This window comes from Mobula hypostoma, chromosome 5, assembly GCF_963921235.1.
Source record: "Mobula hypostoma chromosome 5, sMobHyp1.1, whole genome shotgun sequence".
Taxonomy (NCBI): Eukaryota; Metazoa; Chordata; class Chondrichthyes; order Myliobatiformes; family Myliobatidae; genus Mobula; species Mobula hypostoma.
This window is the reverse complement of record NC_086101.1, coordinates 72,046,111-72,059,134: the sequence shown is the minus strand read 5'-3', so window position 1 is coordinate 72,059,134 and position 13,024 is coordinate 72,046,111. Positions and strand designations below refer to the sequence as shown.

The window sequence follows — 13,024 nt, the reverse complement described above, 5'->3', positions numbered from 1 at the left end:
AAACCTTGCTGAAGTCCAGATAGACAAAATCCACTGGCTTGCCTTCATCCACTTCCCTGACAAATTCTCTAAAACTCTAAGATTGATTTGACATGACCTACCACGCACAGTCATATTGACTGTCCTTAATCAGTCCATCTCTATCCAAATACTTATATATCTGGTCCCTTAGAATATCTTCCAATAACTTTCCCACAACTGATGTTAAACTCACAGCCCTATAATTTCCTGGTTTATGTTTAGAGCCTTTTTTTAAATAGTGGAACAACTATTGGCTATCCTCCAATCTTCTGGTACCTCACCTGAGGCTAAGGATGATTTAAATATCTCTGCTAGGGTTCCAGCAATTTCTGAACTTGCCTCCCCTGTGGTCCGAGGGAACATTTCGTCAGGCCCTGGGGATTTATCCTCCCTGGTTTACCTCAGGATAGCAAACAGCTCCTCCTCTGTAATCTATGTAGGGTCCATGAAGTTGATGCCACTTTGCCTCACTTCTATAGACTCTGTGTCCATTTCCTGAGTAAGTACAGATGCAAAAACAAAATTATTTAAGATCTTCCCCAAACAACAGGAATTCTGCAGATGCTGGAAATTCAAGCAACACACATAAAAGTTGCCGGTGAACGCAGCAGGCCAGGCAACATCTCTAGGAAGAGGTGCAGTCGACGTTTCAGGCCGAGACCCTTCATCAGGACTAGTCCTGACGAAGGGTCTCGGCCTGAAACGTCGACTGCACCTCTTCCTAGAGATGCTGCCTGGCCTGCTGCGTTCACTGGCAACTTTTATGTGTGTTGCTAAGATCTTCCCCATCTGTTTTTGCTGCACACATGAATTACCATTCTGGCCTTCCAGAGGACCAATTTTGTCTCTTGCAATTCTTTTGCTCTTAATGTTTCTGTATTCTCCTTCACTGTGTCTGCTAGAATAACCTCATGCCTTCTTTTAGCCCTCCTGATTTCTTAAGTGTCCTCTTGCATTTCTTATACTCCTAAGCAACTCATTTGTTTCTTCCTGCTCATACCTGCTACGCAACTCCATTTTTCTTTTAACCAGAGCCGCAATATCTCTTGAAAAGCAAGGTTCCCTACACGTGTTATCTTTACCTTTTATTCTGCAGGCACACACAAGCTTTGTATTCTCAAAATTTCACTTTTGAAGGCATCCCACTTACCAAATACACCTTTGCCAGAAAACAGTCTGTCCCAATCCACACTTGCCAGATTATTTCTGATACCATCAAAATGGTGGACTTTCCTCTAATTTAGAATCTCAATCCACGGACTTTTGCATATTTTCTTTGCATGTATCCTTTTGCATATTTTCTTTGAAACTAATGGCATTGTGATCACTAGATGCAAAGTTTTCCCCTACATAAATTTCTGTCACCTGCCCTGTCTCATTCCATAATTGCAGATCAAGTATCACACACTCCCTTGTCGGGACTTCTAAGTAATTAAGAAAACTTTTCTGAACACTTTTGACAAACTCTATCCCATCCAGTGCTTTTACAGTATGGGCATCCCAGTCAATATATGGAAATTTAGAATCTTATGAAACAACCTTGTGTTTCTTGGAACAGTCTGCGATCTCTTTGAAAAATTTGTTCTTCTAAATCCCTTAGAGCGTTGGGTGGTCTGTAATAATTCTCCATTATTCCTCATTTCCACCCATAACACCTCTCTAGATAAGTTCTCCAGTCTGTTCTGACTGAGCATTGTCTTGATATTTTCGATGATTAGTAACACCATCCCTCCTCCTTTAATACCTTCTGCTCTGTCACATTTAAAACAATGGAGCTGCCAGTCCAGTCCCTCCTCCAACCAAGTCTCACTAATGGTTACAATATCATAATTCCAAGTGTTGATCTATGCACTGAGCTCATCTGCCTTTCCTATACTTCTTGTATCGAAATATATGCAGCTCAGGACACTTGTCACACCATGCTCAACGTTTTGATTCCTGACTGTGCCTGAGATCTTACCAACATCTGTCTCCACAACCTCTCCGCTAATTGTTCTGGCACTCTAGTTCCCATTCCCCCCACAACTCTCGTTTAAACCCCATTGTGCAGTATTAACAATCCTTCCTACTAGGATGTTATTCCCCTTCCAGTTCTGATGCAAACTGTCTCTTCTGTACAGGTTCAACCTTCCCGGGAAGAGAGCCCAATCATCCAAAAATTTCATGCCCTCTGCCCTACACCATCTCATTAGCTACGTATTTAGAGTGTTAAAATCCCCAACTACTACAAATCTCTTAAGCCATAGTAGTTTCTGCACAGTACTTCAAGACGCATGGTCCGGGATTTGAATCATGCTCTCTATCTGTGCCTGGTTGAGTGTCAACCTAGCAACTCTGCCTTGTAAAAAATCAACAAAAGTGCTGAAGAAACAGCAAGGTTGCCTCCTGATGCACACAAGGCACGGAAAAAAATAACAACTACAAATCACACAGATAACTGCAGACTTTATGAATATTCATTGCTCTGATTCTCACTGTCTGTTGGTGGGTTCATACAGTCCCATTAAAGTGATAACCAATTTCCCTCTAAGGTGTGCGTGCACACACATCTTTTGCTACTAGTGGACAAAGGAACTTAAACTGCACACAAGAAGTATCTCTACCTCACTGGCATGTTAAGTATATTTCACATTCATACACAATCACATTTCCTTTTCCCATTTCTGATGCGGACAGTGTTGACAATGTGGAGTTTGTGATGATTTGTCTGCAGATTTTAGAAATGACTTATTTATACTGTTGTATTGGAGAAATTATTGATTCACTATGTTAAATTCCAAAAATGCAAAGGGCATGAAACGCAAAAGAACTGCTGGTTCATTTTGAGTGGAATGGCTTAATGAAACAGTAGAAACTGCTACACCAAAATCTCATGAGGTCAGGAATGGGCAGCTATGAGAAATAATTATGTACAATACAGAAACTGGTTGTCTGCGCATATCGTTGTGATGCAAAAGTTTCTGGAGAGTTTGCAAGCAGGAAGAAGTGGAGTGATATTTGGAAATGTGACTTTTTAAAGTGTCATTTAGCAAGCATATCACATATGGACAGTGCGCAAAATCTCCAGTGAGAATATCCTTCATTACCTGCTACAGACCTCCTCTGTATGTTTTGCGAGAGTGCAAATGAACGAGAGCGAAAACGATCAAACCCAGAGAAGATCAAAGTTCTTATTGACAGTGACCAACAAACTGGATTTGATAGTTTATTATCCTTAGAATAGCTTCAGGTTGACTTCCACTTAAAAATTCAGTGTGCACAGGTTGTTGTCACTGGGCAAAAAACTGGACAAAACAAGATTTTTTGCACACATTGGTCATTACAAATTTGAGGGAACATTGGTGATTACCACTTCTTATTTTTCAGTTCCACCCATATAACCTTATGGCAAGAATCTGCAGGAACATCCAAGTATGTAGAACATTACAGCACAGTACAGACTCTTCAGCCCATGATGTTGTGCTGACTTCTTAACCTATTTGTAGATCTATCTAACCCTTTCTTCTGCATAACCTTCCATTTCTCTGTCATCCATATGCCTCTCTAAGAGTTTCTTAAATGCCCCTGATGTATCTGGCTCTACCGCCATACCTGTTCCACGCACCCACTGCTCTCTATGAAAAGAGCTTACTTCTGACAGCCTCCCCTCTGTACTTTCTTCTATTCACCTTAAAATTGTTAGCCATTTCCATCTGAGAAAAACTGCCTGGCAATCAACGAAGTCCTTAGTGAGGATGAAGAAAGCTAATAGCTGGAAAGAAACAATTATTTTATGAGTAAAATGTGATCACTTGTATTTTTGACCAATGAGTTGAAAATTATGTTGCATATAAATATGCAACAATAGCCTTGTGCTATTTAGAGAAGGTATGTTTAAGAGAAAAGATGCAATTATAAGCAAAGATGCTACCGAAAAGTCAGGGTCGAATTTCCTGTTGGGTTTATTATTATTACATTTCTCTGGATTAAACCTGTTTTCAGTAGCACATCACTATTGTGAGAAAGAGCTTTTTGGCCTAAATGTTTCCGTAAGGACTTGAATCACAAAGCAAATATATAGATTCTGGAATTTGAAATCAAAACAGAAAATACTGAAAATACCCAGAAGGTCAGGTAGCGTCAGTGTAGAACAAAACAGCCAATGTCATGGATATCTTCAAAGAAATTCTGCATCCCTTGTAAGTGAGTCATGATTGTAGAGTTATACAGCTTAGAAGCAGGCCCTTCAGCCCAACACATCTATGCCAGCGAGCAGCTCCCATCCACTTGTGTTTGGCGTATATCCCTTTGAATGTCCCCTGTCCAACATACTTATCTAAATGGCTTGTAAATGCTGTTATTGTGCCCACCTCAACCACTATTTCTGACAGCTCATTCTAAACATGGCCAGCTGGTGGCGTAATGGCATCAGCGCTGGACTCCGGAGCGAAGGCTCCTGAGTTCGAATCCAAGTTGGGTCACCCTCTGAGCACGTTTTCCATCCGTGCCGGGTTGAGCATCGAGCTAGCCACTCAGCCTCGTAAAAAAAAAAGGGGTCGAGTCAGGAACGTTCATTTCATGACCCGGTTAATCCGAAAGGAGACCAATCCTGACACCATGTGCCAGACAAGAATGGCTGACTGTCTGGTGCGACACACTAAAAAAAAAATTCTAAACGTGCACCACCCTTCATGCGAAAAAGCAGTCTCAGATGCCTCTTTTAAATTTCTCACCCGTGATTTTGCTCCTATACCCTCTTGTTTATAGCACCCACTCCCTGGGAAAAGGACTATGTGCTGACACCCTATATATGCCCCTCATGATCTCTCAGGTCACCCCTCAATTTCCCAAGTTCCAGGGAATAAAGTCCTGGACTACACAACCTCTTCTTGGAACTCAAGCCTCCAAGACCTGCCAACAACCTGGTAAATCTTTGATGCACTCTCTCTAGTTTAATAACATCTTTGACTAACAGATTACCCGAAACAAACTCAGTTCCCCAAGTGCAGCCTCATCAGTATCTTATAGGACTACAACATAATCTCCAAACTTCAATAGTCAACATCCTTTCTGATGATGACCATTGTGTCTTCAATGCCCAATCTAACTGTGACACTGCTTTCAGTGGACTATTCACTTGCACTCCACAGAGCCCTTCTATTCACCTTACAACTTTTATGCTCGCTTGATCTTCCAAAATGCAGTACCCCACATTTACCTGGATTCAAAGCCATTTGCCAATCATTAGCCAACATACCTGAATGATCAAGACTCTGCTGTAATTTTCATAACCTTCTACACTATCTATAATCTGCAAATCTACTAATCATGCCTCGTAATTCATTTCCAAGTCATTTATATAAAATGCGAACAACAAAAATCTCAGCACTAATCCCTGTGGCATATTACTAGATGCAGACCTCCAGTCTGAGAAACAGCCCTGAACCAATACCCTCTGCTTCCTACTACTGAACCAATTTTGAATTCAATTCTCAAACTCATCTTGGAATTTAACCCTCCAAACTAGGCAGCTATGTGGGACCTTATCAAAGGCTTTGCTAGAATCTGTATCAACAGTGTCCACTCTCCTACCCTCATCTACCCTGTTGGTTACTTCTTCAATGAACACCAAGAGAATTGTTAGACATGACTTTCCGGACATAAAATTATGGAATCTGACTGTTCTGGAATCAAACCTTGTTTCTCCAAATGTTGATTGATCTGATCTCTCAGAATCTCCTGCGGCAATTTCCCTTTAGCTGATGTCAGACTCGCTGATCTTCTGGTTTAAGATGGTGATGCTGTAGGTGAGTGACAACTTACTGGCGGTTATCAAAACAAGAAATACAGCCGAATACTATATTAATAACACTTTTCCTGAAAAAAAATTATGGTAAATGATCACTACAATGGAAGAAGGAACAAGTGAAAGCGAGGCTGAGTTGAGGGTTGGAACGTGCAGGTGTGAGGCAAAGTTGGGGTAAGATCGAGGCATAAATTGGGGTGAGCAGACCAGAGAAGAGGTGGATTTGGGGCCTGTCCATTCACCCAAATCGAGAGTGAGGTTTGATTGATCTAAGTGCTGAGCTGATTTGGAAAGGTCAGGTATGGGCCGAAACGTGGTGGCAGTGTATCGATATCACAGACCCCCATTCTTAGAGCAAGGAACGACCCAATGGTTACATGATTTAAATGCTGAACCAGATGGATTGAAAAGGCAGGGTGTCGAGATCAAAGGCAAGGGTCAGGCCAGATCTGGTCACTGCTCTACGATGTTTACTCCGCTCTGCGCTGCACTGAGGCTGTGGCTGTGGCTGTGGCTGTGGCCTACTCCGGCTGCTCTAGGCTCCGTGTCTGTGGGCTCTGTTACGTTTACCCCGCTATGTCCTGAACTGAGGCTGAGGCTGAGGCTGTGGCTGTGGCCTACTCCGACTGCTCTAGGCTCCATGTCTGTGGGCTCTGTTACGTTTACCCCGCTATGTCCTGAACTGAGGCTGAGGCTGAGGCTGAGGCCTACTCCGACTGCTCTAGGCTCCATGTCTGTGGGCTCTGTTACGTTTACTCTGCTATGTCCTGAACTGAGGCTGTGGCTGTGGCAGACATCCCACCCTGCAAAAATTCATTTCACGGAGGTAGTATCATCAATTTGCGGGAGACTCTGGGAGAGGTGGGATGTCTGCAATAGTGTAGCTTCTTAGCAGCAAGCGAGCTGGTTTAAATAATGTTAGCTATGCTAATGAATGAATGACACCTGTTAAACTCACTTCAACATGTCTTTTACGGTCTTAACCCACCATGGGCAATACAAAAGTCACTGTTGCAAACAGTGCAGCGAGCAACGCTGTTATTATTTTTGACCCCTATTAGGCAGCGGTACACTTCAGTGTAGTCTGGGGTGACGTACGTTTTATATTTTCTTTATTTTTGGAACATTCTGCCATGGCGTTCTCGCTCTCGTGCGTGCGCGCTCTCTCTCACGCCCTCTCTTGCTTGCGCTCTCTCTCTCTCTCTCTCTCTCGCTCTCTCTCTCCCAAAAAAATTGATTTCTGGGACATTTTATATAATTTGCGGGCATCAGGGAGCCACTTAATATGCGGGAGACTCCCGGATCTTCCGGGAGAGGTGGGATGTCTGCTGTGGCTGTGGCCTACTCCGCCTGCTCTAAGCTCTGTGTCTGTGGGCTCTGTTACGTTTACTCCGCTATGTCCTGAACTGAGGCTGAGGCTGTGGCCTACTCTGGGCTTCTTTTCTGAGCACTCACTTTCATTCGAAGTTCTATTTGCTTACTTTTATTGTTTGCAGGATTTGTTTTTTTTTCTTTCTCTGCACATAGGGAGTTTGTCGCTTTTATGATGGGTCCTTTTGGGTTTGTTGTTTTGTGGCTGCCTGTAGGGAGATGACTCTCAAGGTTTTATAATCGCTAACTTTGATAATAATTGTACTTTGAAATTCTTAGTTTCCTGGTCTGTGTTTGCTAACCCTTTTAAACAATGGTACCGAATTAGCTACTTTCCAGTCCTTTGGAGTATCATCTGTGGCCAGCGATGAAGCAAAAACTTCTGCAACTTCTTCTCCCACAAGTCCAACAATACACTCGGTGAGGATCTGGGGATCTATCCACCTTAATGCACATTAAGGTCTCCAGGACCTCCTCCTTGCTAATTTATAAGTGGTCCAAGGCAGCACCACTTACTGCCCCCATTACCTTAGTTTCTATAGTTTTTGTCACTGTAAAAACTGATGAAAAATATTTATTTAAAAACCTTAACTATTCCGTTTGGTGTAAGAAGATGCTGAAGGAAATGTACTGGGCTAACCAGTAATGACAAACTGAAATGCAAAAACCCACGAAATTTGAGCACTTGCAAATCTAATGAGCTGTGAGCATTGTTTATTCAACACTAACTACAAGTTTTAGACCATTTCAATTTGAAGTAGTTTTTACGTATTTTTATTTAATGCCTTTTTTCTGTGTATGTGTCTTGTAAAGGAAGTTCAGCAGATAAAAAGTACAAGCTTGCAAATTAAATCTCACCTTGGCACATTAATAAACGAACTTGAGAATGATACAAAGGCTGAAAGTCAACGAAACCAGCAAGAAGTGAAGAATCTGAAGTTATTTTTAGAAAATCAGGTATGATTATGTATGTAATTTTAAGGATATAATTCCAATGATACCATTTGAAGGATGCATTAATATAAAAATTTGTGCCTTATGTTCTTTTTACTCCTCTGCTTCAAGTCATTGTTTACTTAGGTATGTCTTTAAAAGGGATAGTGGATAATAAATGCAATAGTAGATACTAATACAATATTACATCTAAGTATTAAGGAAATTAAAATTACATAAAGTATGAACTGAAAATCATTTAGTGGCTTGTATCAGTAATTAATAAGAAGACCTGGCAGTTTTTGTTTTGAGAGATTTTAGATTATAGATGCTGAGCTCAATGGCATCTGGCAAACCTGACATTTTAATCATGAACAGAAGGGGAATTAAAAACGGAAGCAGGATTACAAGACACGAGAAAATCTGCAGAAATGTATATATGTAAACTAAGTCAGCCCTCTAGTGTGGAGAAGCATGGTGGACAGAATTTTTTAAAAGATATACAATGCAGAGTAGGTTATTCTGGCCCTTCGAGCTGCGCTGCCCCAGCAACCTCCGACAACCCCGATTTAACTCTAATCTAACCACAGGACAATTTACAATTGCCAACTAACCTACTCAGTAGGTCTTTGGACTGTGGGAGGAAAACTGAGCATCCAGGAAAACCCATATGTTCTATAGGGAGAATGTAATGAGTCTCCTTACAGATGATGCTGGAATTGAATCCAAACTTGATGCCCCAAGTTGTAAAAGCTTTGCTCTGACTGCTATGTTATGCTACTATGGCACCCAATTTTGCATGACGAAAGTTTTTGAGTGTACAGAATTGAATTAACTAAACATGCTTGCATATATATCACTCGTCTGTTGATCCTGGCCATGTGCGATGCCCATGGACATGCAGTGTTCCAAAATGATGTGAAATTTAAAATTTTATGTCACTTGTGTAAATTTTTTCTGGGCATTCAAGGCTTGCAAATAATTCACATCAAAGCAGGCTGTAACTGGTAATTTTATGCTTGGCTTTCTGTTGTGGAGTTTGATTTATTTGCTGCCTTGCATGTAGGTCTGTTCATAGAAATAGTTCATAATGATATACAGCATGGAAACAGGCCCTTCTACCCAACTTGTCCATGACAACCAAAATTCCCTATCCGAGGTTGTCCCATTCTTCAGTATCCAGGCTATAACCTTCTAAAGTTATCTGCCAACTGTATTATAAAAGTTGTTATTAAACTACTTCCTCTGGCAACGCAATCTACATTGTGTAAAAAAAAATGTTGTCCCTTAGGTTCCAATTAAATCTTTCCCCTCTCACCTTAAACATATGCCTTGAACCTCTGAACTTAAAGCTCTGTGTGAAGAACAACAGGATGATAGGAGTGAAGGTAGGACCGATTAGAGATAAAGGTGGGAAGATGTGCCTGGAGGCTGTGGAAGTGAGCGAGATCCTCAATGAATACTTCTCTTCGGTATTCACCAATGAGAGGGAACTTGATGATGGTGAGGACAATATGAGTGAGGTTGATGTTCTGGAGCATGTTGATATTAAGGGAGAGGAAGTGTTGGAGTTGTTAAAATACATTAGGACGAATAAGTCTCCGGGGCCTGACGGAATATTCCCCAGGCTGCTCCACGAGACAAGGGAAGAGATTGCTGAGCCTTTGGCTAGGATCTTTATGTCACCGTTGTCCACGGGAATGGTACCGGAGGATTGGAGGGAGGCGAATGTTGTCCCCTTGTTCAAAAAAGGTAGTAGGGATAGTCCGGGTAATTATAGACCAGTGAGCCTTCTGTCTGTGGTGGGAAAGCTGTTGGAAAAGATTCTTAGAGATAGGATCTCTGGGCATTTAGAGAATCATGGTCTGATCAGGGACAGTCAGCATGGCTTTGTGAAGGGCAAATCGTGTCTAACAAGCCTGATAGAGTTCTTTGAGGAGGTGACCACGCATATAGATGAGGGTAGTGCAGTGGATGTGATCTACATGGATTTTAGTAAGGCATTTGACAAGGTTCCACATGGTAGACTTATTCAGAAAGTCAGAAGGCATGGGATCCAGGGAAGTTTGGCCAGGTGGATTCAGAATTGGCTTGCCTGCAGAAAGCAGAGGGTGGTGGTGGAGGGAGTACATTTGGATTGGAGGATTGTGACTAGTGGTGTCCCACAAGGATCTGTTCTGGGACCTCTACTTTTCGTGATTTTTATTAACGACCTGGATGTGGGGGTAGAAGGGTGGGTTGGCAAGTTTGCAGATGACACAAAGGTTGGTGGTGTTGTGGATAGTGTAGAGGATTGTGGAAGATTGCAGAGAGACATTGATAGGATGCAGAAGTGGGCTGAGAAGTGGCAGATGGAGTTCAACCCAGAGAAGTGTGAGGTGGTACACTTTGGAAGGACAAACTCCAAGGCAGAGTACAAAGTAAATGGCAGGATACTTGGTAGTGTGGAGGAGCAGAGGGATCTCAGGGTACATGTCCACAGATCCCTGAAAGTTGCCCCACAGGTGGATAGGGTAGTTAAGAAAGCTTATGGGGTGTTAGCTTTCGTAAGTCGAGGGATAGAGTTTAAGAGTCACGAGGTAATGATGCAGCTCTATAAAACTCCGGTTAGGCCACACTTGGAATACTGTGTCCAGTTCTGGTCGCCTCACTATAGGAAGAATGTGGAAGCATTGGAAAGGGTACAGAGGAGATTTACCACGATGCTGCCTGGTTTAGAGAGTATGCATTATGATCAGAGATTAAGGGAGCTAGGGCTTTACTCTTTGGAGAGAAGGAGGATGAGAGGAGACATGATAGAGGTATACAAGATATTAAAAGGAATAAATAGAGTGGACAGCTGGCGCCTCTTCCCCAGCGCACCACTGCTCAGTACAAGAGGACATGGCTTTAAGGTAAGGGGTGGGAAGTTCAAGGGGGCTATTAGAGGAAAGTTTTTCATTCAGAGAGTGGTTGATGCATGGAATGCACTGCCTGAGTCAGTGGTGGAGGCAGACACACTAGTGAAATTTAAGAGACTACTAGACAGGTATGTGGAGGAACTTAAGTTGGGGAAGGTGGGGGGTTATATGGGAGGCAGGGTTTAAGGGTCAGCATAACATTGTGGGCTGAAGGGCCTGCACTGTGCTGTACTATTCATTGTTCTTTGTTCTAATTGTTTTTCATTGCCTCCATTGTCCACCCCACTTAGCCAGTATTATTTGGGACAATATTAACATCTCCTACTAGTTCTTAGCTCCATCCAGATCCTGGGTAAGCCCATGTTTCTTGGCAGCACTCCCAGTAGTGTTCTATCCCTGATGTGGGGCAAAAGCTACAATGCTGTATTCTCCAGTGCTACTCCAACCCATGATTCCTATGTCAGGATGTTGTTTGGTGACCATAGGTCAGCGTTTAACACAATCATTCCCACAGTCCTAATTGCTAAGCTACAGAACCTGGGTCTCTGTACCTCCTTCTGCAATTAGATCCGCGACTTCCTAACTGGAAGACCACAATCTGTGCGGGTTGGTAATAATATCTCCTCGCTGACAGTCAACGCTGGGTGCACCTCAGGGTTGTCCGCTTAGCGTACTCCTCTAGTCTCTCTATATATGACTGTGTGGCTAGGTATAGCTCAAATGCCATCTATAAATTTACTGATGATACAACCATTGTTGGCAGAATCTCAGATGGAGAGAGTGTGTTCAGGAGTGAGATATACCAGCTAGTTGAGTGGTGTTGCAGCAACAGCCTTGCACTCAACATCAGTAAGACCAAAGAGCTGATTGTGGACTTCAGGAAGGATAAGACGAAGGAACACATGCCAGTCCTCATAGAGGAATTAGAAGTGGAGAGAGTGAGCAGTTTGAAATTCCTGGGTGTTAAGACCTCTGAGGATCTCATCTAGTTCCAGCTGTAAAGAAGGCAAGACAGCTGCTATATGTCATGAGGAGTTTGAGGAGATTTGTTTAGTTACCTAAAACACTTGAAAACTTCCACACATGTGCTGTGGAGAGCATTCTGACAGGCTGCATCATTGTCTGGTATGGGGTGGGAGGGGGGGCTACTGCACAGGACTGAAAGAAGCTACAGAAAGTTGTAACATTTGTCAGCTCCATCTTGGGTACTAGCCTCTGTAGGATCCAAGACATCTTCAAGGAGTGGTGCCTCTGAAAGACGGCGTCCATTATTAAGGACCCTGAACACCCAGGACATACCATCTTCTCACTGTTACCATCAGGAAGGAAGTACAGAAGTCTGAAGGCACACACTCAGCGATTCAGGAACAGTTTCTTCCCCTCTGTCATCCATTTACTCAATGGATATTGAACCCAAGAACGCTACCTCACTTCTTAATATACAGGTGTCCCTGGCTTTTCGAACGTTCGCTTTACGAAACCTCACTGTTACAAAAGACCTACATGAGTACCCTGTTTTCGCTTTCAGAAGTTGTTTTCACTGTTACAAAAAAAATTCAGCGCGTGATAAAAGGCAGAGCGCGCCCTGAGCAGCCGCTCTCCCCCAGATTCAGAACTGCATTGCTTTAACATGTGCCTGTGAGCAGCCATTTGCAAGATGAGTTCTGTGGTATTGGAAAAGCCTGAAAGAGCTCGTAAGGGTGTTACACTTACGGTAAAACTAGACATAATTAAGCGTTTCGATCGTGGTGAACCAAGTAAGGACAACGTGCGTTTGGCTTGTGGAACGAACATGATGTTGAAGAGGTTTTGGCATCCCATCACCAAGAACTGACAAATGAAGAGCTGATGCAATTGGAAGAAAAAAGGATAACAATCGAAACCGAATGAGTAATGATAAAGTACGATTTTAATTTTGAAAGGGTATGTTGGCTTAGAGGATATTTGCAGGCTGGTTTGAGTCCTTATTACAGAACTGTGTGATAGAAAAATGCGCGAGGCTCAGCAGTCAAGC

The 13,024-nt window shown here is 42.6% G+C and overlaps 1 protein-coding gene across 1 annotated transcript in view; it reads left to right on the top strand.

Moving 5' to 3' along the window:
- LOC134347317 (cilium assembly protein DZIP1-like) overlaps positions 1-13,024 on the top strand; it is a 150,973-nt gene that overhangs the window by 26,854 nt on the left and 111,095 nt on the right. The window contains exon 5 of the mRNA XM_063049710.1: positions 7,991-8,134. Coding sequence (XP_062905780.1) covers positions 7,991-8,134 — 144 coding nt within the window. The remainder of the gene's footprint in view (positions 1-7,990; positions 8,135-13,024) is intronic.